The 27,354-nt window shown below is 29.3% G+C and overlaps 3 protein-coding genes and 1 pseudogene across 3 annotated transcripts in view; 3 read left to right on the forward strand and 1 right to left on the reverse strand.

Moving 5' to 3' along the window:
* Positions 1–7,605, forward strand: part of LOC107626022 (uncharacterized) — a 51,539-nt gene extending 43,934 nt beyond the window's left edge. The window contains exons 11-13 of the mRNA XM_088503996.1: positions 216–956; positions 1,067–1,909; positions 6,359–7,605. Of these exons, the coding sequence (XP_088360122.1) occupies positions 216–956; positions 1,067–1,909; positions 6,359–6,367 (1,593 nt within the window). The 3' untranslated portion in view covers positions 6,368–7,605. The remainder of the gene's footprint in view (positions 1–215; positions 957–1,066; positions 1,910–6,358) is intronic.
* On the forward strand, positions 6,809–10,699 carry LOC148575362 (uncharacterized). The gene is made up of 4 exons (XM_088506191.1): positions 6,809–6,821; positions 7,909–8,309; positions 8,420–9,289; positions 10,597–10,699. Exons 1-4 carry the CDS (start codon positions 6,809–6,811, stop codon positions 10,603–10,605), a joined length of 1,293 nt encoding a protein of 430 aa, XP_088362317.1. The 3' UTR covers positions 10,606–10,699.
* A 5,015-nt stretch (positions 10,700–15,714) lies between these two features.
* On the reverse strand, positions 15,715–19,196 carry LOC107628557 (gibberellin 20 oxidase 2-like). The gene is made up of 3 exons (XM_088503998.1): positions 18,572–19,196; positions 16,581–16,899; positions 15,715–16,187 (listed from the first exon to the last, which is right to left on the reverse strand). The coding sequence occupies exons 1-3, from the start codon at positions 19,096–19,098 to the stop codon at positions 15,915–15,917; spliced, it is 1,119 nt and encodes a 372-aa protein (XP_088360124.1). The 5' UTR covers positions 19,099–19,196; the 3' UTR covers positions 15,715–15,914.
* On the forward strand, positions 19,179–21,621 carry LOC148575363 (uncharacterized; annotated as a pseudogene).
* The last annotated feature ends 5,733 nt before the right edge of the window (positions 21,622–27,354 follow it).

Consider the following 27,354-nt stretch of genomic DNA (forward strand, 5'->3'; position numbering starts at 1 on the left):
ATGAATACTCATGATATAAAGCAAAATAGCTATGTGATCTTTTTAAGTGGAAAACAGAAAAATTTATAAAGATATAAGAGGTTTAATTTCTAAAAAAGATGCAACTAAAAAAGTGTACGTAGTGAGAATGAAGTTGGATCAAAACACTAGATTTTATGTAGCGAATTAACATGTGGACCGATTAATTTAACATTTTTATTATGTTTCATGTACAGGTTGCAAGATTTGTGAGGGAAGTAGAGGAATTGAAGCTCAGCGAACACTCAAGGATACATGGAATATGGAATGCTCCATTTCGAGTCCCATCCTTTTGCTTCATCAGATTGAAGATTTTGATTGTGGAAAAATGTGAATTCACGTGTATTGTAATACCCTCTCACATACTCAGTTTGCTATGCAAATTAGAAGAATTGGTAGTGCGACAATGTGATTCTGTGAAAGCAATATTTGAAGTGACACATGAAGTGAAAGACACAAATATCAATTCTTTAAGGTCCAGGTTGAAGAAATTGACTATTGAGCAGCTACTAAATCTTGAACATGTTTGGGATTCAGATCCTACTCAACAAATTAGTTACTTTCAGAGCTTTCAAGAAGTCTACGTTCAGGGATGCAACAACCTTCAAAGGTTATTTCCAACATCTGTAGCCGAAAATTTGAATAAACTTGAGAAACTGGGAATAACAGAGTGTGATAGATTGGAGGAAATTGTTGCAAAGGATGAAGCAGATGTTGAAGGAGCTCCTAAAGAGTTTGCATTGCAAAGCATGACCTCCATAAAACTGTTGTCTTTGCCAGAATTGAAATGTTTCTACCCTGCACCCCACAAGTTAGAATGCCCCAAGCTAGAGGAAGTGCACTTATTCCACTGTGACAAGGTGAATACATTCGAATGTGTGTCTCAGAGATATCAACATCCACAAGCAGAGAATCAAGCCATTTTCTTGTCAGAAAAGGTTTCATGTCTTGTTAAATTTTATGACATATATCCATCCATGTCATATTAATTATTTTGACCATCATGTATGTAGTATGCTAAATTGGCCATATTTTCTTTCCCTTATAGGTAATTCCAAACTTAAAGTTTCTAGCACTGAGCAAGGAGGAGATCATGATGATGTGGCATGAGCAGTTTCATGTGAATGGCCTTTCAAAATTAGAAGCTCTTCAGTTGCAATGTTTTCATGACGATTCAGATACTTTTCCATATGAAGTACTCCGACAGCTTCCCAACATAGAAAATCTTGCTGTGAATTGTAGCTCTTTCAAAGAGATATTCTACTCTCAGAGTCCCAACATGGACGACGGCAAAGGAATTCTTCCTCATTTAAAATGTTTGCAGTTGATTAAGCTGTCTAAACTGAAGTCCATTGGATTAGAACATGCATGGATGGATCTCATTTCTAAAAATCTTGAAAAGTTGCTAATAGACCAGTGTCATTGTTTGAGGAGCATAGTACCAAGCAAGTTATCGTTCTCCAGCCTAATAGAATTGAACATATCAGAATGCAATGGTCTTGTGAGTTTGTTCACACCTTCAACAAGCAGAACTTTGCATCAACTGAAGAACATGTCAGTAAAAGATTGTGAATCATTAGAAGAGATAGTGTCAAAAGAGACAGAAGAGTCATCAGAGCTTGTTGAAGAAGAGATAATAGTGTTTCATAAATTGAAAACTCTGTCCCTTTGCTCCCTACCAAACCTTGGAAAGTTTTACAATGGAAACATTGCCTTAAAATTCCCATTACTGGACAAATTCTCACTAATAGATTGCCAAAAGATGGAGAGCTTTTGTGCAGGTGCTGTCAGTGTCAACAGGTGGACGGAAGTTGAATTTAAGAAGAATAAAAAAGCAGTATTGTTGGAAGTTGATCTTAACTGTGCTGTACAGCAGGCATTTGAAGGGATGGTATGTATTATATTCCTTTCTGTTAAGTTGAAGTTCTTATTAGCCTAAAGTTTACTCTCTTCAGTTTTATTATACTCTGCAGTCTGCATAATGATTGAATCTGTTAAAATAATTTAGAATACAGTTTCCCTTTTCACATTATTTATGCTAAATAAGATGTCATTCATTTTCCCTTCTTATTCATACTGCTTGTTGCCAGTTCAGATATGTAAGCATATAGAAAAGAGAGTTGCCACTAAGCCGGAATGTTTTGTTTCAGTTTGGTCACAAGAAAAATTAACTAAGGTGGCACATACATAGTTTGATTAGTAAAATACTATAATTTTTTTTGCGCAAATCAAATCAAATTAAGTTTCTAATTTAACACCACACCCTATTATGAGTGTTTCAAAAATTCAACAAATTCCTTAGTTATGTTAGTGATTGTCAGAGCTACCAAGAGGAAAGATGGTACGTAGGATGTTGTATAGGATCATATAGAATTATGTTTCAGCCCAAAGTTTTATGACTTCTATTTAATTGAAGTCTTAGCCACTAGATTCTGTGAGAGAGAAATGATTAATTAATTAGTTAGAGATTTGGTTGGAATGGCATACATTATTCATTCTTTCTTATACTTCCCATTATTACACAAATGCTTTTGGATTCAGTAATCACTTCCAACCTCAATTCTGAGTTATTTATTTATTTTGTTGATCCTATATTTTACTTATTATATGCCAATATTAAAATCCCTTCAAGTAGTAAGCCTAAACGTATATATTTGCCTGATCTTGACCCAATCATTCAGTTAACCTTTATTTATTCTTAATTAAGTTCAAATATTACCAGAATGAATATTTACTTTAGGTTAAGTCTTAAGTATCTTTGTTAGAATATAAAATTAGTTACATAATTTCTATCCTGCTATTTAAATTTTAGAAAAAATACTTCATTAATTAACTGTATAGGACTAAATAGTATATACCGAAATAATCTGCTGCGTTATTGAATCTTAGAATTGGATACTGTAACACCCTACCACACTGAGCTTTACGCTTAAGTCGTAAAACAGAGGTGGTGTGGTATTACGACCTCTAAAATAAAATGTACACGTGTAATAGCAGAAAGATTGTAATATACTAGGAGCCTTGAAGAATAGGGGAAATAAAAATCGCGAAATTAAAAGCGCAACGTTCAAGAATCGAGTTAACTTGCGTGTTAAGAAATCTATAACCATCAAACATAAGATTATAAAAGTAGGAATAGAGTGCCAAAGATACAAAATAACAAGCTCCTAACTCAGCCTGCGAAGTCAAGACTGGCCGGATAATATTTACACACACACATATATATATATATACATATCCAAAACTCAAATGTACATAAATAAAATTCTGTCTCTCCATAAACCTCTAAGAGGATCAAAAGAACAAGTTATGCAGAGAGAGAGAGAGCTAAGTACATATATATACATCACTATACAATAAAATAACCCAGTAACCACTTCGCCTCAGGGGTCCAGACGCCTAACGAGATGCCTCTCGACCTGCATCTGAAAAACAACAACATAGTATGGAATGAGAACTTGAGGTTCTCAGTATGGTAAAGGTGCCACACACATAATATATAAGGTCTTGGGAATACCAGAGGCAATCCTAGAACGCCGACACTCATATTATAGAGCTTAAAGTATTAAACAGAAGCCATAAAAGGTGGTTTTCTAAGAGTATCTAAGCCTAACTTAACTTAACTTTAAATCTAAGTCCATACTGTCACTCCTCCATACCTCCATCTCTGTCAGCATTTCACAGACAAATAAACAGATAAAGACAAGCGCAAGAAGGTCACAAATACTGCAGGTGACAAATATACATTTAGCATGGCAAGTACACTTAGGCACACCCAGTTAATACACAACAAGTAATTCAAGTAGAATGCATATGATGCATGCCTGTCCTATGGCTGATGAGGCTCATCTGTCGGTTATCCAGCCAACCCGACAAGTCCGAAAACCTTAGACTGTCCCTCAACGTGCATCCCCAAGAGTCTATGCACAGCTTTTTTCTCAAATAATCAATATTACTCAATGGGAGTTAACATTCTCGGGAATTTATAAATGCACGGTCACCCTTATGTCGTAGGGTCAACAAAGTATCGAGATTTCAACTTGGTACACGTGGTGGCAAACCACGGTACTTTATCCAGAGAATCTCGTATCTCAGATCATTTAATCATTCAAGCCAAGTTTCATACATGATCATTCATTTGATTATCAAGTCAAGTATCATACATGATCATCCATAACATTTCATAATCAATTCATCACTTTTCAGCTTTACTTCACTTCCAAGTCATCCCCATTTCCTAACTTCATCTGGGTATCAGGTGTAATATTATTATTCATGACTAAAGAAATGAAAATAGAGGTTTAGAGGTTTAAACTACAATTTAAAACGTTGAAAACCATATTTACTGAAATAGGAGCCACGCGTACACGTGGGAGTGTAAAAGTGCAGCTCGCGCGCGCGTCCCTTGTCATGCGTACGCGTGGGCGAAAACTTCATGTCACGCGTGCGCGTGGGTCACGCGTACGCGTGGACATGCTTACTACCCCTTGCGCGTGCGCATGGCATCAGTTGCGTATGCGTCGCCAAAATCCCATGCCACGCGTACGCGTGGATGTATGCTCTTAAAAAAAAATGATCAACAAGAAAGCTGCATATAGTGGAGTATTCAACTGCACACAGATTTAACACCAAAACTTCCAATAGGCATAACTCAATCATTTTAAATTATTTTTCTTCCGTTCTTTGAACGGCATAAACTTCACAAATCCAATTTTCATTTAAAACAAGTTGAAATCGATTTGGAGTTCCGTAAACCAAGTTATAGCCCGCCGAAATTCGGCCCAAAACCAAAGTTTTGCAAATTCCTCAATACCTTATTTTCATTCAATATTTCCATTCCATACATTTCTGACCTATCAATATCAACTCAAAATGCCAACAACAATACTCAATATACTCTACATCATTTCATCAACTACCATTCAATAATATTACACAATTTCATATTTTAACAAATCCATCAAGCTTTCCTTCAATATACCTGTAATCATATAATCAATAATCCACCCATGATTCTTTCCAAATTAACATAATAACGATCTCCATCCATAATCAATCACTTATTATCCAACAAACACCAACCAAATATATTCATCAACAAATTGCTAAACATTAAACCTGCACCTGCATTTCAACTTATCCTATGGTCATCTAGCCTTAATTTTCACAAAACATTATATATTAAATGCAAGAAACCTAATCCATACCTTGGCCGATTTTCTCGTAGCGACCAAAGCAATTTATTTAATACCAAGGCAGCCCCTCAAAACTCAATAAACTCTAGGCTCAGCTTCCTCCAAGTTTCAATATTCACAATTTCAAGCTCCAATTATTTATTCTTAACCTAATACACATTTATGACACATATATATCCAATTTAATATCCGAAACATAAATTCAACAAATTAAATAGGATTTATAATATCCTCACCTTACTCAAGCTTCACATAAGCAAGAGTAAACGTTTTTCCCAAGCTAATTAATTAGATCCTAAAACATCAAAAAGTAAAGAAATTCAATACCCGTACCATACTTTCAAGAATTGGGAGAAAGGAGTGGCTGGGATTATTTAATGACTTACCTATGAAATTGTTCCGGTAGAAACGTAGAGCTCGACGCAGTGAACACGTGACCGCAAACGGTGCGGCAATCGGAGCTCGGACGGAGAAATTACGACAAATTGGATTTATCGTAAGGGTTCGGGAGGCTTTTCATTCTCTTCTCCCCTGTGAATGCTTCAGCTGAAATGAGGGGGAAGAAAGGCTTGGGTTAATTTAATAGGTTGGTCTGGTTGGATCGATGGTCTAGTTTGGATCCAGTTCAACTGGTTCGGTCCGTTCAGTCTAATTTTAGACCAATTTTTTTGAAATTAGTGTCAAAATTTTCGTTTCGATGAGCTCTATCCTAATTTAATATAATATTTGCGTTTCTAATTTTTTATTAAAAACTAATTTATTGACTAATTATTTACTAATTTAACAGAGTTTACAGATACACTTAATGAGAATAATAATACTGTGACTAAGCCTTGAAGTGCTATTTAATTTGTTCTTTTGTTCTTCTCTTATTAATTTTATTTTTTAACCATGTTCTGATTGGAGGCAATGATTGGGAAAGGTTCAAAGCAAAAATTTGTTTTCTATACACATTATTATTGTTGTTGTTATTGTTATTGTCCAAAACAAAATCCTTTATGTTTGTCTTCCTTGCCTTTCTAGTAGATCCCAAATTAAGGTTGAGAGTTATATTACCATCATTTTTTTTACTGCATATATTATTTAAGTTTCAATTTTTCATTTTTATTTGATCTTTTTTTAAACTAACACTGTTATATTAACAGTTTTATTAAGCGGAATCTAATTCCAGTAATGAAGTTAGAGACAAAATGAGGATACCCACATGGACAAGACATTGATGAAGAGGAAGGAATATTGGCAACTTGACTTTTATGTTGTATTTCTTTTCCAAAAACAACTAAAAAAATTTAAAAAAAATTAAAAAAGGAAAAAAAAGAGAGCAGGTGTGTAGTGTGCATGGTATAAGTTTACCCAAAGCAGAAAAGAGAGAAAAAAAAAAAAAAAAAGTTCAAGTGTGGTGTGGTTGTAAGTTAAAAAAAAAAAAAAAGTGCATGTGATGTGTGTAGCGTGGTCATAAGTTAAAAAAAAAAAAAAGAGTGTGCATGTGTGGTGTGGTTATAAGTTAAAAAAAAAAAACAAAAAAAGGGGTTGAGGATGATCTATGCTAGTGTAGCCATGTGTGTGAAATGTGATTGCATTGTAAGTCATGGATAATGGATGATAACAGTATGTTAAACTGTATTACTTATTTTGCTTTATTCATTCTTTTAAGTACTTTCCTTTTTTAAAAGTAAAAAAAAAATGTTTGTATTCCGTTGTCAATTTAATATTATGTCGTGACATTCTATGTGAACACAGGAGAGTGATTAAATTTTCAACATTTTCTTATTTTTGTTATGGTATATTTTTTCTTTTAAAATTGAATATAATCTTACTTATTCTTTTAGAAAGTAAGTCATAGGTCCTCATCTATTCGGCTAGACAAGCCAAAGTATCAAACTTATGAATATCACTTTATCCCCTGGCTAACACAAATCCTAAAGTACTGAAATTATAACTCATTACATACTTTTGTTCTTTGTTAGCCACCTTGAGAAAGCATCAAGAGTTCTTGCATCAGATCTATAATGCCTATAATATGTGTCTTAATTCAAGAAAAGCTGGCCATGTGAAATCTGGATACACGTTTGGATTTTCATTGTTGATAAGTTCATTTGGAGGAGTCACTACTTTATTTTGTATTTGGACTCTGAAAGAAAACAACTGATGATTTTCTTGTTTGCATGCAAGTCTTTGCATAGTAGATAACGGGAATTCACTTTTATTATAGAATCATTTCTTTTCTACATCTGAAATATTTGATGCCAACCCTTAAATTCACTCCCAAAAGTTCCATGATCTTAATAAAAAGATTGCTCATCACTTCAGAGTAATTTTGATACAAACTCCTACCAAATGAAAATATGAGAAATATTTTATATTACAAATATGCTTGGGTAAGGACCACTTTATTTTACTCTACCAAATGAAAACATGAGACAAACATTGCTTTAGGTGATACAACAATAAATACTTGACAGATAAAAAAAATCAATAAATGTTATTTTGAGATTAGAGTCTATTAAAAATTTAAAAGAAAATTATTATATGATATTCTGAATTTCTGATATACCCAAGTTGTCTGAAATCTTCTCCAAGAACACAAACAAAATAATCCTCTAGAGTTTTGTAAGATTGATAAGCATATATAGTAAAGAAAAGAAACCGTGTCCTTCAAAAGCAACTTAGGCCTTAGAGAAACACATTAGTTCAGATCCTACTCAACAAATTAGTTACTTTCAGAGTTTTCAAGAAGTCTACGTTCATGGATGCAACAACCTTCAAAGGTTATTTCCAACATCTGTAGCCGAAAATCTGAATAAACTTGAGAAACTGGAAATAACAGAGTGTGATAGATTGGTGGAAATTGTTACAAAGGATGAAGCAATTGTTGAAGGAGCTCCTAAAGAGTTTGCATTGCAAAGCATGACATCCATAAAACTGTGGTCTTTGCCAGAATTAGAATGTTTTTACCCTTCACCGCACAAGCTAGAATGCCCCAAACTAGAGGAAGTGCACTTATTTCACTGTGAAAAGTTGAAGACATTCGAATTTGAGTCTCAGAAATTTCAATATCCACAAGCAGAGTGTCAAGCCATTTTGTTGCCAGAAAAGGTTCCATGTGTTGTTAAATTTTATGACATATCCATCAATGTCTTATTAATTATTTTAGCCAACATGTATGTAGTAGTATGCTGAAATAGACATACTTTTTCCCCTTGTAGGTATTTCCATACTTGAAGTTTCTAGCACTGAACAAGAAGGAAATCATGATGATGTTGCATGGACAGTTTCATGTGAATGGCCTTTCAAAATTAGAAGCTCTTCTGTTGCAATGTTTTCATGATGATTCAGCTACTTTTCCATATGAATTACTTCAAAAGCTGCCCACCATCATACAAAAGCTTGTTGTGAGTTGTTGCTCTTTCAAAGAGATATTTGGCACTAAAAGTCCCAGCATGGCTTGTGTGAAAGAAATTATTCCACATCTAAAGTGTTTGCAGTTGAGTACCTTGTCGCAGCTGAATTCCATTGGGCTAGAGCATTCTTGGATGCAACAGATTTCTGAAAATCTTGAAAAACTGCAAATAGATAAGTGCCATTGTTTGAGGAGCATAGTACCAAGCAAGGTATCGTTTTCGAGCCTAATAGAGTTGAACATATCAGAATGCAATGGACTTGTGAATTTGTTCACACCTTCAACAAGCAGAACTCTGCATCAGATGAAGAACATGTCCATAAAGAACTGTGAATCACTAAAAGAGATTGTGTCTGAAGAAGAAGTAGGAGAGTCGTCAAAGCTTGACGAAGAGAAGATAATTTTCAAGAAACTTAAGACTTTGTCTCTACGCTCTCTACCAAACCTTGAAAGGTTTTACAATGGGAACATTGCCTTGAAATTCCCATCCTTAATTAAGTTGTTGGTAATCGATTGCAGCAAGATGGAGAGTTTTTGTGCAGGTACAGTATCTGTGAACAGGTGGATGGAAGTTCAATTCAAAGAGGATTATGAATATCCATATTTGGTGTTACCAAAACAAGCATTCTTGCTAGAAGATGATCTCAACTGTGTTGTACGGAATGCATTTGAAGGGGTAATGTATCTAATTCCTTTTTTTTTAGTTGAACTTTTTATGAAATTAAATGAAGTTTACTTTCTTGAAATTTATTAAACTATGATTGAAAATTTAGCCATTTTTTTTTAATAAGCTACGAAGCAAAGAGAAAGGGATACTGATGCTGCAAAATCATCAATGCATGTCATCTATACATGTAAATACCCTAAATACCAACCCCTATTAGGTCTCTCCTTCACACATCCCACATTCCCATCTGACTTGTTATACAAAATAGTCATCTACAAGAAAGAGCGCATGCAGAAAAAGAAAAGATTACCAAGTTGAATGTCATGTATTTTCCTCTTATATTCATACTGCTCATACCCACTTCAGAGATATGTAAGGGACATGCATCATATTCATTCTCTCTTCCATTATTGTACTACTTTTTCATAATGTCATTACTAGCCGGTCATTATGCATTTTACTTGGATACTAGCTAGCATTAAAACTCCTTTAATTAATTTTACTATACAAATATTGTAAATTATATATATATATATATATATATATATATATATATATATATATATATATATATATAATTTATTATTAATTCTATCTAGATCTAAATGTAAGATATTCTTGACCTAAAATAATTAGTTAATCTTTATATATATTTACTCTAAAACATTAGCAGGATGAAGATTAACTTAATTAAAGAAAAAGTCACAAACATATACTTTTGACTTTTAGTTAGTTCGAAAGTCTTATGTATGTTTGTTTGAATATAAAATTATATTTTTTCGATACAATATCACTCAAAAAATTTCTGAAGGTTCTCAACAAATGACACATATTCAAATAATTATTTATTTGTCTGAATATAAAATTATTTATTTATACGTTATGACTTATGACCAAATAGTTTGTAGGTTGATAATTTATTTTATTTTGTCATACACACTACACAACTCATTCTAGATAATATGGGTTCATTTTTCTAATAATGATTTTATAATCTAATTTGTGAATCATGCACTTAATGCAAATTTTAAACTGTGAACACTACAACTAAGTTTTGTAATGTTGTTCAATCTATCCCCCCTTTCTTTTCTTGTTAGAAGTGTAGAGGGAGCTTTCATAAGTTTAAAGCTGTTTTTTTTTTTTTTGGTTTTAAAATTAAACTGCATTTTATTTATCAATAATTTTATCTTTCTAGTAGACCCCAAATTAAAGTGGAGTATCACATTACATTAAATTTTAATTTTATTGCTACTAATTAAGTTTAGGTTTTTTATTTTTATTTATCTTTTTTTAAACTGACATAGTTCTATTAACAGTTCTATTAAACAGAGTCCAATTTTAAAGATGGAGTTACAGACAAAAAGCAACACCCAGCTATATCAAAGGAGTTGATCAAGAGAAAATATTATTGTCAGATGCAATTTGATTGGTTTTATATTATAGTTGTTTTAAAAAAATCCAAAAAAAAAATTAAAATGCAAAAAAGAAAAAAAGTATGTGTGGTGTGATTTTAAGTTACCAAAAAAAAAAAAAAAGAGTGTGTGCCTAGTGTGGTTATAAGTTAAAAAAAATAAAAAAAACAAAAAAAAAATAAAAATAAAAAAAAAATTACATTAATGAGGTGTTAGGTGTGTGATTGTAATGGATGGTGGATTATAAGAGTGTATTGAACTATATTACTTATTTTACTCTATTCACTGCTTTAAACAGTCTTTTTTTTGTAATCTCTTTGAAAACGATGGTTTACATTCAATTGTCAGTTTAATGTTATGTTAGTACATTCTCTTATGCAAACATAAAAATTATTGAGTTTGTATTTTTTGCTTTTAACATTTCCTTACTTCGATATGCATGGTACATTTGTTTTTATTTAAGAATTTGAATTTTTTTTTTTAAGTGCTTTTCTAACAATTTTGCTCTTCACAATAGCTCTGTGCATGCAACTCTTGTAAATTCTCTTGATTAGAAGGAACATAAAAAATAAATTTAAACTAATTATTATGTTATTTATGGTATTTCATACATTAAGATTATACATATTTCTCGATATTTATACTGTTGATTGAGTATGATACATTTTTTTTTGTCATGGAGTATGAAACTTAATTTCTTTTTTTTTTTTCCTTTACACAGTATGAAACTTATCCATAACAGAATGAAAACTCAAACTCATGCTTAAGTTTTTTCTAACAAGAAAGTCAGTCTCAAAAATGATTTTCTTTATGCCCAGATCCCAAACCATTTGTAATCCCTTAACAATATGCCAGTATACATTATATTTTTATTATGAAAAGAACAACCTTAAATCTTCACCAAAATATTATTAAAATAATTATTAGACTCTAGCCAAATAAACTTATTTACTCGTTATTTTTTTAAATGATTCTTTTATCTTTTTTATTTCTTTTTATTCTCAATATTACCACAATTTCACCTAAAATAAATTGTCGGCATAACTCGACCATTTTAGATTTCAAATTTTAAATCTTAAATTATACCCTAAGTTCATTTTATTTTATTTCACTTTTAAATATTCTTTCTTTAAATGTTTAATTTTAAATATTTTTATGTTTATGTCTTTTGACCGAAATGATGTTGGCTTCCTAGATGTATTCTTATCCGATACATGGATATCATCATATTTGCCCATCATTATTTCATATTGGATTTGACTTCACATTAAACAAACAATTATGTCATTGGTGTAACTTCACGTTTGGTTTATATATTATATTTCCACTTATTAAATAAACTTTCTGGATATTTTGTTGTGGGATTTATTGGTGCATCAATCTGCGCTGAACTTTTATGGTCAATAAATGAAAGTTCAATATAAAATATTATTATTTTTAAGCTTTCCGAATCATTTTCTCTTTTTTGATTAATTATTGACGACTCCATTATTTGTTTTTGTCTTTTCAATGAAACAATAATATTATCAAGTTTTTTCAATGAAACAATAATATTATCAAGTTTTAAAGTAGTCTTTGAATTTGAATTTGGATCTTTTAAATTTTAGATTTTCACTTTAAAAAATAAAGTGAGATTTCATTGAATATTTTCTCTTTCATATATTTTTTTATTCTATCTATAAAATAAATAATGATAGATCACACTTTACTTTTTAAAGTAAAATTTAAAATTTAAAAAATTCAAATTTTTAAATTTTCAGTCAAATTTTTACATTGGTCATTAAATTTTTAATTATTTTTAATCTAAATTTTTACTATTTGATTTACCTTAATCTTTTGAATATTTTTTATTAACATTGTGTTAATTCGATATTTTAAATGGACAATTAATAACATATGTCAGAACATGGTTTAACTACATGTAATAAAATAATGACATGCCAATTAATTACACATCACATAAAATGTAAATAATAATTTTACGTGTTATACACATAATTTGTCTAAATGTCAATTTATGTCATGTGTCTATTGTGATTATTAAAATTAGATATCTAAATTATATTTTTTGTGAATAATTATATTCTCTCTATCAAAAAACTAATTAACTGTCAACGCAATTAACTAATAAAATTTTTTAATAATTACAATATTACTCGGACTAATTTTTATATTAGCAAATTAGAATAAAAATTTTAACAACAATAACATAATTTATCTATATATTATTGACTATTAAAACTTTAGGGATGAATTTAAAATGGGAAAGTATGAGGAGCTAATGGAATAAATGTGTACAATGGAGGTTTATGAAGTATTAGAGATATAACCATTAGTGTTACCTTTTTTCCATCAGTTGAAGCTTTTGGGATGAGTGGTATCATGACATGGTATTAGAGCGCTAGATCTCCAAAATCAATTTAATATTTTGGGAAGATGTTTATTATCTCTAGAACTCGGATGGTTATTCTAAATAGTAGAAGGGATGTTCATTTTGTAATTCAATAGTCTATTGTACACATTGTATAAATAGTCCATTATCTCCCTATCGGGATCCATTTAAAATTGAGAAAAAATTCAAGTACTACTTTTAAGACTTAATTCAACATTATTCTATTTCTTTATTATAAAGTGATTCTGAATAGACGACTTGCGAAACAAGAAAACTAAGGTTGAAGAACTATAGAAACTGAATAGTAGCAGAGGAAAATGAAAACTATAGAAGTTAAAGCTTAATTGCATTATACAACTCTCTTAACTCATACCAGGTACAAATATATAGAGTATATATATACATGCTGTGAAAGTGTGTGTGTGTGAGAGAGAGAGAGAGTTACACTTAACAGAAAGTTTTTAGTCATTGATCATTCTCAAGATCTTTAATCTTGCTATCTTGATCTTTACTCTTACTATATACTTTATTTCAAAACATCCAAAGAACGTCCACATACATTCATCATTTTGGTAAAATTCATTTGACCTTTTAAATCATGATTTAATTACCTTCCTCACATCCTTCAATTTGGAAAAAATTCTTACCGAAAATTCGTCTAAAAGAAAACACGTGTAGGACATATATTCATATCTAAACACACTTCAAAAATATATTTATGTTATTATATTTGTGATATGCATAAGTTAAATACAAAAAAAAAAAAGTTAAATATGATCATAACCAATGTTACTAAATATTGCCGCATCACCCTTTCGTGTGATACAACATGTATATATATATACCAAAACATCATAGTAATCCATCTTCAAATTAAAACAACAATATAATTGCCTTTGCATTTCAAAACCAAAAAATGGCTGAAGCAGCAATGCTTGTTTCATCACCCCATGAAGACCCCAAAGAAAATGAAAACATAGTATAATTGATGGGGCATGCAAGAAGCGTGGATTCTCTCATGGATGATTTCTTTGGCATGCCATTCCTGGAGAAGAAGAAGAAGGCTCAACGAGGGTATGCTTTTCCTTATTCTTCTGATGAGAAGTCATGCAAAGTTGTTGAGGAATATTTTGTTACAGTTCTTGGGGACGGAAGATTTTCGACACTTTGGGTGAGTTAATTACAATGATTTCTATTTTAAAAATTATTTTTATGCTTATTACTTTAAACAAAAATATCATTTGTATACTAAAATTAGTCACTAATATATTTGTATATAAATACATGTGTAATTTAATTTATTTTTAATGTGTATTTATATTTTAATATATATTTTAACCGTATTTTAATAAATTTTGACTGATAAGTTATGAACTTATGATACACACATGGCTTCATTTTGAATTGCATTTCCTGCCAATTTTATGATAGAATAATAGTAATTATTTTGAGCATAGGAAAATAAAACAATTTAAAATACAATTATGATTTATGTATATAATATAAAATATCACTCACCGAATAAAAATATATCTTTGGTGTTTCATAAAATTTTATTATTCTACTGTAAAACAAAAAAATTATTATTCTACTTTGATAAATTTGATACAAGTTTGATCATTTTATTGATTGAGTATTTAATTAAAAAAATATATGAATTAATATGTATGAATATAATACATGATAATTGATTTAGTAATTAATTTTTTATATGTACGTAATATTTTTGTTTAAAATATAAAAGAGAAAATAAAAAAAATATAAGCAATGCAAACAATTAGAAAAATAAATTAAAGAAAAGTAAACCCCGTTTTGGAAGAAAAAAAATTATTTTTATGGTATTTCCGTTAATTTTCAATACCTCAGTTAAATTCTTTTTGTTACCACATCTATTTTGAAAAGGAAAAGATTAATTATAAAATTAGATGGATTCTTTAACAAAATTTTAATATTTAAATGTTTAGATATAGATCAGAATATGTCCTACACGTGTTTTCTTTTAGACGAATTTTCGGTAATAATTTTTCTAAATTGAAGGATGTGAGAAGGTAATTAAATCATGATTTAAGAGCAAAATAATGAATGTATGTGGACGTTCTTTGGAAGTTTTGAAATAAAGAAATAGAATAAATGTTAAATTAACTCTTAAAAGTTAAAAGTGTTACTTGAATTTTTTTCTCAGTTTTAAATTTATCTCTAAAATTTTAATGGTCAGTAATATATAAACAAATTATATTGTGATACATAATGATATCAATTGACATATGAATAAATTGTTTTATAATACGTAAAATTGCTATTTATTATTATATGTGCAATTAATTGATATTTTATGCTAATAAATTATAATTTAAATGATATAGTCTGGTTAGACTATATATTATTAATTGTTCATTTATGATGTCATATTAATTAACACGCTACTAATGAAGGATTAATATAAATTACATAATAAAAATTCATGTAGAAATTGAAATAATTGAAAATTTAATGATCAATTTTAAATTTTTAAGTGAAAATTTAAAGATCACTTTAAAACTTAATAATATTATTGTTTCATTGAAAAGAAAAAATAACTCATTAATAATTAATCAAAAAAGAGAAAATGATTTTAAAAGCTTAAACATGATAATATTATTATAAGGACTCAAAATCGATGAAGACATACACCAAGCACTTTATTATATTATTCCTAAGAGTCTACGACTATATATATGATCATCATCCGCACCTAAACATAAGAAAATAAAGTTCGATTATTACATACTTGTTGGTTTAATTTGGATGGCATATATATATATATATATATATATACAAGAGACACTCTTAATTAATTGGTTGAAGTTTTATTGTCTAAAAGCCACTTGGAGAATGTTTCAAGAGTTCCTTCATCAACCCTGTAATGTTTCTGAGTGAATTCATGCAAGGTTGGCCACTTGAAATCTGGATATTTTCTTGGATTCTCTTCAGTAATGAGTTCCTTTGGTGGATTGACAACTTTGTCCCTCTTAGGACACAGGAAGAAAGCAAGTGATTTTCTTGCTGATTTGTCATTCACTACAGCTCTGTGCAAACAACTCTTGTAAACTCCATTTGATAAAGCCTGAAAATAAATAAATAAAAATAACAATTATATTATGGGTATATTAAAAATTAATTATCAAATCAGTATTGTATAACATATATATTAACATAAGTTATTAATAATACACGTATTTATTTATAAATATTAATTAATTTTGAGAAATCACGCGGAATAAATTTAAAATGTCAATTCAACTCAATCGGTATATGTATGTACTCAGGAATATAATTACACCATACTGTAATATATGCTATATTTAATTTTAATTGGCATCTATTCAATATATTTTTATATAAAAATAATAGTTAAAATATAAATATATATTATATTAAATAGTTTAATTAAATATATTAAATTATATAAAATCAACCAATTACCAACTAACAAGATTACAATATAAAGATTTGTTACCGTAAATGTGTCACCAATGTTAACAACGAAGACACCTTGTCTTGGAGGAACCAAGTACCATTGGCCATCGAAGAACACTTGAAGACCAGCAACTTGATCATCATGAAGAATGGTAAGGGAATTAGGGTCACAGTGGGGCCCAGTGCCTAAGGTCAAATCAGGTGTTTGACAAAGTGGATAATAATTCAGTCGCATAATAGAGTTATTTTCTTCAAAGTAGTCTCTGAAGTATTTCCCAACTCCTAAGCTCATTCCCACAAGTTCCATGATTTGAAGGGCTAGATTGCTCATTGCATCACAGTATTTCTCGTAGAACTCCCTATCAAATACAAATATATATGTGTCAAGATTTTTTAATTAATCTTTTCCTTTTAAAATTGATGCAGTCAGGTTGACAAATTAAAACAGTTCTCTGAGGTATGTATATTGAAATTAAGGAAAATATATATCTTAAAAATGAACATTTCTCTCTAGAAAAATGTTAACCAGGTTTTGTTTACCCTTAAAATTTAATTTATTTTTAAATTTCTTACTTATTATATTATATTTTTTATTTTTTAAATATTTTATATTATAAATTGTTTTTTATTTTTCTCATAATAACTATACTATTCTATTATAATTGATGGACAAGGCTAACGTGACGCAATTAACAATAATGATGCTATGTATGTTCACTTAAAATAGAAATAGATTCTCTTAATTTTTTTAATTAAAAATAAAATATGATTTTTAGGAGTGGACGCGGATTAGATATGTCTAAAATTTTTATTCGATCCATATTAAAATTATCGAGTCAAATCAGATTAAATATACGTAGTTTTTAAACAAATTTGGATCCAATTCGCACATTTATAAATTGGATCAAATATCATATATTCGCAAAACACAAAATATATTTTTAAAAGCTTATTTTTATTAAAAAATCAATAAAATTTATTTTTTCTATTCTTTTAAATATGTTTACTCTTAAAATAATATTAAACATACTTTTTTAAATAATAAATTAAAATAATACAACATATATAATAATTATTAGTTGAAATAAAACATAAAAAGAATATTTATTTCTTTATTTTTGCAGATATGTGGATATGCAGATACCAACACAAAATTCGCAATCCGATCTGATTAGTGTGCGGATTGAATAGCTTTGCGGATCAGATTTATGTCTGCAATTTTTGGATCGAATTCGAATAAACACCACAGATATGCGGATCGAATCCGATCCAATCCATGAACACCCTTAGACTAATTTTTAATCTTTTAATGCTTTCTATTTTGTTTTTCTTTTTTTGTCCACTCATAAAATTAATTATATGATATCACATTTTACTTTTTCAAATTAAAAAAAATTAAAAAGATCCATTTCCACGTTAAATTACTGAGCCATTTTGTCAATTGTACAAAATAAAAAAATAAAATGTTCTACTTGATTAAAAATAATTTGACTTAATTTTTTATTTTTTAAAGTAAACATTTAAAATAAAATAAAACAAAAAGAGATAATAAAATTTTAATTATTTTTTCATGGAAATTAAGAATAAAAAAACACAGAATAAAATAATGTAATTTTAATATCCAGTAAATATAAAGTAATTTCACACATATATTCAACTACATAATATTATGTAGTAAAAAAACAATGATTATATCTTATTTAATTTTAGTTAATATTTTAAACTTTTAAATTGCTAATTTTACTGATTTAATTTCCACAACTATAAAAAATAATCGTAATATTCAATAAATAATAAAAAATTAATTCAAACTTCTCTTATTTAATATTTATTAATTTTAACGATAATTAATAAATACTAAATAAGACAAATTTGAATTAAATTTCAACGTTTCCAAAACATTATTATAAAAATAACTACTTATTACCTTCGCTATATAAATAATTTTTAAAAAATAAATATAACTAAATTAAAACATTTCAGGCATGGCTCATTATAAAAATAGAAAGGGAAGAAATCATTGTAACTCACCCAAAGTGACGAAAATCTTCCCCAAGAGCATTAACAAAATATTCCTCCACAGCTTTGCATGAATTCTCAGCAGAGTAAGGAAAAGTGAGTGTTTCCTTCCATGGAAGTTTGGTAGAGAATCTGCCAGTGAAGCTGCTAGCATACCCACGAAAATCTGTAAGCGTTCTCTGAGCCTTCTGTTTCTCTGCCAACGACATGCCAAAGAAATCATCCATCAAAACATGAGCTTTCGCTATGAGTTCGGCGTCCACGCCATGGTTAACAACATGAAAGAATCCATGCTTCTTGCATGCCTCATCAATCTTAGAGCAAAGATTTGATATAACTTTTGGATCACCAGAGTGAAAGGCTTTCATGTCAATTTCTGGAACTTGAAGTTCTGGTATGTCTTGGCTTGGCTTAAACTCATCAGGCCATATGAATTTTTTGGGTATGGTGGATTCATATGACATAACAGATGAATCAAACACTATCTTTTCATCTTCTTTTGAGATTTGGGCTGATGAAACAAACACTGGTTGAGCCATTTTTGTCTTTGAAATGCGAAGACAATTGTGAAGTGTGAACTCGATCACTACAATAATAATAATGTTGTTTGAGGATTACTATGATGTTTTGGGATATTGGTACCCATATATATAGAAATAGAATACAGAGAAGTGGGAACTAGGGTACATGCAAATGATGCAAATTAAAGGGTGAAGTGGCAACAGGATGGAGAATAGAGACAACTAATTTAATGGCAACTAATTAGAGGCAATAAATAAATCAATCCTGGCTTATAACTCAAATGGTATAATCTCTTCGTATTCAATTAAGAGGTTGCGGGTTGGAGTCTCCTATCTTTGATAAAATAAATAAATAAATAAATCAATCGTGCTAACTATACACCGAAATTAATTATCAAAATTAATTACTAATATAAAATATATATTAAAATAAATTAAACTATAAATATATAATAACTGAATTTAGTGATTAATTTTAGTGTGTAAATAATATTTTTATAAATAAATTAAAAGATTTTGTTTCTTTATATTTTTATAATTTTATTAAAAAATAATTAATTTAATTAGCATGTTATTTTTAAAATTTGGATAATTGATATAAAATATAATAAAAAAATTTTATTTATACCGTGAATATTATAATAAGTGAATTTTAAAATTGAATAAGAAATAATGAATATAGTTACATCATTATTTAAGAACATATATAAAAAAAATATTTAGTCCTGTTGAAAAGAAAAAGACAGAATAATTATAAATTATACTTTTATTGTTTTAGATTAATATATTTTTTATAAACTAATTAACTAGTTAGAAGTTTAATATATAGATGTATAGTTCTAGTATTTTTATAAATTGAAAATGCAACCAATATATGTTATCAACCTAACGAAATTTGGAAATAATCATGATCATTTTTTATTACAATATCTTATAGCATATTATATAAATTTAGCTAATATATGATGATATTAATTCAAAAAGAATTATAATATATAATTAATGTTTTACATAAAATTTTAAAACAATATTAATGATATTATATATATTTGAATATACACCATAATTAACTGACATGAATGATTAATAATTAACAAATTCGTCAAATATATTTTGTCTATAATGAAAACTCTCTTAATCATGGTAAAATTTCATTATTTACATTTAATTTTTTTTTAAATGACATTGAGAAGAAGGACATGTAAAAACTGGCGCTAGAATGTGCCACCTTAATTGAAGTCAAAATACTATACACTTTATAAAAAAAGAGTAAAGTATTATTTTTATCCCCAACGTTTGGGATAAGTCCTATAATTGTCACTAATGGAGTTGCCTACGTGAACAATAAACGTTGCTAACCCCAAATGTGTGTATTGACGCGAGTTTTCCTTCGCACATAATGTTTCTTTTAGCATACGAAATGCTTGCATTCAGATGAGAGAAAGAAAAACGTAACACTTCATCTTCCACATTCCCTGAACCCCTATCGAACTTTTCTCCTCTGTTTTTCGACGAGCTCAATTACACTGGAAGAAGACAGATTGAAGCGAGTTCGTATTTTAGTTTTCCCTACATACAGGAGAGCATTGCCCCGTCTTGGTACTAAAAACTTTGAAACGGCATAAAGTGAAAAGGTATGTGCAATCTATATTTGATTTTCATTTCAAAGGAATAATTCATGCAAGTAAAGATGTTAATGCATAGGGTTTCTATGATTGCAATATTGTTGTTGTTAGGGTTTAGGGTTGTTGATGTTAGTAGAATGTTTTGATTTACACTTTCTTTCCTGCACATTGATTACCCTTGTTTTATGATGTTTGAAACTTGTAATAGAAAAAGTAGCGGAAGAGATGAGTCATTTTAGTGTAAAAATTTATCACCAGGGTAGGTTTCGGCTTGAAGAAGGTGCTGTTATGTATTTGTGTGGGGAGACGTCCATTGTAGACTACTGTGATGAAGATGAATGAAATTTGATTGAGGTTTATGAAATAATGAGTAGACAGGGATTTTTGAAGAAGGATATCGCTGCGATGTGGTATAAAGCTGTGAATGCTGGGTTAGAGGAAGGATTGGCCGTGCTTAAAAACGACAAAGATGCAATGGATATGGCAAGAATTGAGGTGGAGGATGATATGGTTGAGGTTTATGTTGTTCACAAGACAAGTGAAGTGGGAGAAGATGTGCAACCGGGGCAAATAACTACTCCTGCTAAAATAGGTGATGAGGCTGGGCCTGACCCAATTGTTGTGTATGAAGGTCCTAATGTTGGGCTTGGGTCAAAGCCAGTTACTGATGGACCTACTGAAGTGGAAGAGGTTGGGTCCATGAGTAAGGGATCATGTGAGGCTGTTAGGAGTTCTGATGCTGTTGAAGAAGAAGAGGAGGGGAGTGAGACCTCTGATGATGATGATGACTATGAACCTAGGGAGAGTGAAAGTTCATGGAGTTCTGATTCAATTTATGGGAATGCATTAGATCACACTCTTGATAGTCTTGATTTCAGTGACATTGATGATGACAGGGAGGGAGATGAAGGTTTAATTGATGTGAACATCACGGAAGAGGGGAAAAAAGAGTCTGCACCTAGTCAGTCCTAGGGTCAATCTCCAAACCCTGCTGTAAGACTATATCATTAATTATTTGTTGTTGTCTTTACTTTTGTCTTCATCATTTGCTTCATTGAATTATCTGCCCATCTGTTTTGTGCACAAGTTAACAATGCTGCTGGTTCTACTTCAAATGGGAGGTCACAGAGAGGGGTTAGAAAAAGTGCCAGACTCTCTGCCAAGACTTCTTTTAATAAAGCTACTGAGAGTGGTCTTAGGAAGCAAAAGGGAAACAACAAAAAACCACTCTTACACCCAAAGAGAAAGCCAGCTGTCAGCTCCCAACAATCATAGACTGCTACTTCAAAAAGGGCTAAAGTGAATCATTCATAAACTATTTCTGCACCAGCCCCAACAACACCAAGGGTGCTACCAAGCCCAGTGAAGAAGGTCACCCAATCCCAGCTCAGGTTCATGGCCAAGACTCCACCAAGAACATGGAACAATGTAGAGTGATTTTCTGTGACTTGTGATGTATTTTGTTTTTGTTTTTGTTTTTGTTTTTTTTTTTTTGTGATAGGTTAAAAACTATGGTTGTTGATTTCATATTTTGTATTTGGTGATGCTGCTACTTCATAAACACTGTTTAGCATCTTGGTTGATTTATATTTCCAATTTTTGGACATGTACATGATATCTATGTTAGTTAAGTTGTGAACTATTGCCATACTAGACCTAATGTTGAGGTTAATACTTTATGCTATTTCTAGGTTACTGTTTTAGTTAATTATATCTGCAAATAGTTACAACAATAATGTACCATGAAAATGTATATTAAAGACATAAAATTGGTTAACAATAAATTTTCATTCAAAATTATTCAATCAACAGATTACATTTGATCCAAGTTAATCCCTGGCCTACAACCACACCCTAAAATACAGACAACATATTGCCAAGACATTACACACTAGTGGCTATGTTGTGCAGCCTTATTGCAAAAAAAAATCTCTCATTTTTTGTCAATGACATTTTTTCACACAGTAATATTATAGCACATATCCATCTAACCAGAGCAACTGCTACTGCCAATGTCAACATCCTCTCAACTGTTGTCACTTTACCCTTCAAGTCTGTGATTTTTCTTTTCAATCGAACAACTTGTGCCTCTTGCTCTGACTCTGCCCACACAAAATACCCACACTCTTCTCCAATCTAAGCCAAAACCAAAAGAAAATTCTAATCAGATAATCAAATAATAGTCATACCCAGTAATTACATTTTGTACTTACCCCATAGTTAACACAGCCCCAGAATCTCCGTCCCAGATTATCTGCCGTTGATGAAATCGCAAGCACTGGCCTCTCCCCACAGTAACAAGTTGTTCTCCGTCGATGGCCTTGGCTGCTGTTTCGACTCGAAGCACTGCTGCTACGCACCGCCTGGGAGCCCTGCGAAGCCATGGAGTCAGCAACAACTGCAACAGAGACGGCGATGGTGAGAAGACGAATCTACAAAAGGGGCTATCTCAAATTAGGGTTTCAACACCTTTTTAAATTAAAATTTCTTTTTTTATTCAATTCTCAGTAACGGTCAACAGGGGAATAGTTTGCCACAATAGACAAAGGCGTCCATGTAGACAGCTCCATTAGTGTTCTGTCAGTGGAGTTAACAGGAGGGTAACATTGAATCAATTTTGGAACGTTGGGGACATAAATAGGACGAATGAAACGTTAGGAACAATTATAGAACTTATCCCAAACGTTGGGATAAAAACAATACTTTACTCTAAAAAAATAATAAATAAAAGGCCATCACTCATATAAAGACCATAAAAATAATCTTTTTTAAAGTTTATTTAGCCACAGTTAAAAAACGTATTTTAAAAAATGTGGTTTAATAATAAAAACATAAACTATGAACGAAATTAAATCAACAAATAAATTAAAAAAATTAAGAAAAAATAATTAAATTATTCAAATTAATAGGCAAAAAAAATTAACTAATATTAATTCAAATAATACTGAATTTCTTAAATCAATACAAAATAATTTTTTTAAATCTTAATTTTACAATAAATTTTATTCAAGAAATTCAAAAATAAACAAAAACTGTTAGACAAAAAAAATAAAAAATTAGCAATAAGAATCGGTAGATTAAAATATAAATCTTTAAAAATAAAAAAAGAATTATTAAAAGGATTATAAAATTATAAATAAAAATTAAACTTGTAAAAGATATTCAATTTGCAAAAAAATAAAAAAGTATCAAAATAATTATAATAAAATAGAAATAAAAAATAATATTATAAAATTTATAAAAAAATAAAATAATTTTCTAATAAAATTTTATTAAAAAATTAAATTTTAAATAAATTAAAAAATTGATATCAAAACTAAAATAACAATTTTAAAAAATAACAATATATACCTTTTAACAATGACAATATTTTAAATTTATGTTATGTATTCAAAATTAAATACATGATAATCTACCTTTTAACAATGACAATATTTTAAATTTATGTTATGTATTCAAAATTAAATACATGATAATCTATCTAATAAATAAGATTAAATGTTCTTATTTAAAAATGTTTAAATATCCTTACTAGAGTCTTTGCCTAATGAAAAGATGACTGACTTAGCAAGTAAAACCAGTTAGACAAAATGACTCAATACAGATTCATCAGAATTGTCATGATTCATGAATGTGTAATCCTATTCAAGTTCCTCCTCAAATGTTTTGGCATGCATAAATTTAATGAAGAGAGAGAATAATATGTAGGGTTGCATTGATAAAGGAAACGGTTACGAATACAATAATTAATAGAGAAAGAGAATATGGTTATAAAAGCCACTACAAAACAATAGCAATAATTTATTTTTGGTAAAATATAAGGTAAAGAGCAAAATTTAAAGATATGCTTAGGTGGCAAAATTCAAACCACACATTCTAAAATCACACTTTTCACTTAAAATCGTAACTCTTCATAAAAGCGTCACCTAATGGAAAAAAATAAATTAGAAGATTTAAGAGAAGAAATAATTAAGTTATCAAAATTAATAGATCAAAAATTAATGATTTTAACTAATGTTAACTGTAATGACACCGAATTCTTAAAATCAATACAAAATGATTTTTCTCAAAATCTTTATTTTACTATAAGTTTTATTGAAGGACTTAAAAAACCTGAAAAAACTTATTTTTCATGGAATTTCTAAAAAATGTTACCATGGAAATGATTCACCACATCTTCATCATACTTTTAACCCACAATTAAATTCTATAGTAGACATGCTTGAAGAAATATTAGTATCTATAAAATTTCAAAGAAATAAGGAAAAAGAGAATTCCAAAGAAAAAAAATTTTACAATATAATCAACATAACAGATTTAAAAGTAAAACCACCACTAAAATTATGAATATTGAAGAAAAATTAGAAGAAGTTACAATGCTTTTTAAACAATTAAAGATGGCTCAAGAAAATAATATTATGGAACAAGGATTTCAAATAGAAGAAGAATTAGTAAACCCTGAAAATATAGAAAATGAAGAACACATCCTAGATTATTCAAGTGACGAAGAACCAGCAATTCCAATACAAGTAAAAAATGAAGCTGGAACATCTAAGGATAATCAATCTCAATTTAAATGGGAAACATGTTTTGATAATTATGCTTTTAAAAAAGGGTTTATAAATAAAGATTCAAAATATACAAAAATACCATTAAAATACGTTCCTAAAATCCAGGAAATGGAAGGAGATAGAATGCTCGATTTAGACTGTAAAAAGAATGAAAAAGAAATTTTCGAAAATTGGTTGAATTCCTTTTTATTAGAAGCTTTTACTAATCCAAAGCTTAGTGAATTGTCTGGAAGAGATATTTGGAATTACATAGGGTTTCATACTAAAGGAACTATAAGAGATTATATGACATCAATAGAAAACCAAATAATAGAAGATTTAGCAACAAAAATAACAGCTTATGATAAGATATTATATATAATGATGATTCTATATAAAGAATTTTTTGGAAAAAATATTATAGATCATAAACAAGAAGTCTATAATAAAGAATATCAAGAAGCAAAAAATCATTTAGCTAATATTCAGATATATGATCTATGTAATGTGGAATCTTATATATGTGAATATAGAATACATTATTACAAATTAAAAGAAGAAGATAAAAATCATTATCTTAGTATGTATATAACAAAACTTCCATATCCTGCTAATGAATTTATAATGGGAAGATTTATAAGAGAAATAAACAGAGGGACAATTGAAAATAATTTTGGTGGAGCAACCTCTGCAATAAGAGAGGAAATAAAAGAACGTTGTATGCAAGAAGCAACTCAAAAAAGATTTGCGAATATAATTAGAATTTGTTGTCAGAATAATGAAGAGATACCCCAAAAATATGGTCTTAATAAAAATTTTCAAAGAAAAAGAAAATATTATCCAAACTAGAGAAAAAAGAGGTATTTTAGAAAGAAAAATAACAATAAAAACAAAAGACAAAAAAAAACTATTGCCCAAATAAAAAAGAAAATTGTAAGTGTTGGTATTGCCAAGAAGAAGGACACTATGCAAATGAATGTCCAAAAAAGAAGGATAAAAAGGATCTTACCAAACAAATAGAAATTGCTAAGTCTTGTTTCATGGAACCATTAAAAGAATCTGATGATAACTTAGACTATATTTTTGAATATGTCTCGGAAACAGACTCAGAGACTGAGTAATAATGCCACATTTATTACTATAAAAATAACAGAAAAGTTTATAAATGCTTTCATAGATTCTGGAGCAACACAATGTTTTGCTAGTTCAAATATAAAACTTGATTGGAAAAAATTAAAGAAACCATTAAGAGTTAGAATAGCTGACAAATCAATACATAAAATTGACCAAAAAGCAGAGATGGTTGAAATTTTTATTCAAAATTATAGGTTCATTGTTCCATCTATATATATGTTAGATTCTGGAATGGATTTTATCATAGGAAATAACTTTTTAAAGCTATATCATCCATTCATTCAAGAATTAACATATATAGTTTTAAAAGCTCCACACGATTCGTCAATAAATCAAAAATCAAAACGTATAAAAATACCAACTACTACTATAGATAAGATCTTAAAATTTAAAATATTTTCTATATTAGAGACATGTTATTTAAATTTATACTTTCAAATAAATATCCCAAAAAATAATCTTGAAATAAAGATAGAAGAACTTTTAGATGAAATTTGTGCTGAAAATCCTTTAGATATTAAAAATACAAATAACGAATTAGTAAGTATTAAATTAAAAGATCCTACAAAAGAGATAAATGTTCCAAATAAAATTCCTTATTCCGCAAGAGATAGAGAAGAGTTCTCATTAGAATGTAGAGATCTTTTGGAAAAAGGAATTATAAGATTAAGTAAAAGTCCTCATGCGGCTCCAGCCTTTTATGTCGAAAACAATAATGAAATTAAAAGGGAAAAACGAAGAATGGTTATTAACTATAAGAAGATGAATGAAGCAACTATTGGTGATGCTCATAAACTTCCAAGAAAAGATTCTATTTTAGAAAAAATCAAAGGAGCAACTTGGTTTTCATCTCTTGATGCAAAATCAGGATATTGGCAACTTCGTTTAGATGAAGAAACAAAGAAATTAACTGCTTTTACTTGCCCAACAAAAGAATCAACAAGTGTGTTGCTCTATGAATGGAA

Source organism: Arachis ipaensis, chromosome B2 (genome assembly GCF_059453495.1).
Source record: "Arachis ipaensis isolate K30076 ecotype BB chromosome B2, ASM5945349v1, whole genome shotgun sequence".
Lineage (NCBI taxonomy): Eukaryota > Viridiplantae > Streptophyta > Magnoliopsida > Fabales > Fabaceae > Arachis > Arachis ipaensis.

What these genes read in the sequence shown, in the direction of transcription:
- LOC148575362 (XM_088506191.1), top strand. An exon ending in CCATTTTGTTGCCAGAAAAG is followed by an intron (nt 8,310 to 8,419) that starts GTTCCATGTGTT and finishes TTCCCCTTGTAG; the next exon opens with GTATTTCCATACTTGAAGTT.
- LOC107628557 (XM_088503998.1), bottom strand. Translation starts at nt 19,098, where the DNA reads ATGGCTCAACCAGTGTTTGTTTCATCAGCCCAAATCTCAAAAGAAGAT. An exon ending in GAAGATTTTCGTCACTTTGG is followed by an intron (nt 16,900 to 18,571) that starts GTGAGTTACAAT and finishes TGTATTTGATAG; the next exon opens with GGAGTTCTACGAGAAATACT. An exon ending in ACATTGGTGACACATTTACG is followed by an intron (nt 16,188 to 16,580) that starts GTAACAAATCTT and finishes ATTTATTTTCAG; the next exon opens with GCTTTATCAAATGGAGTTTA.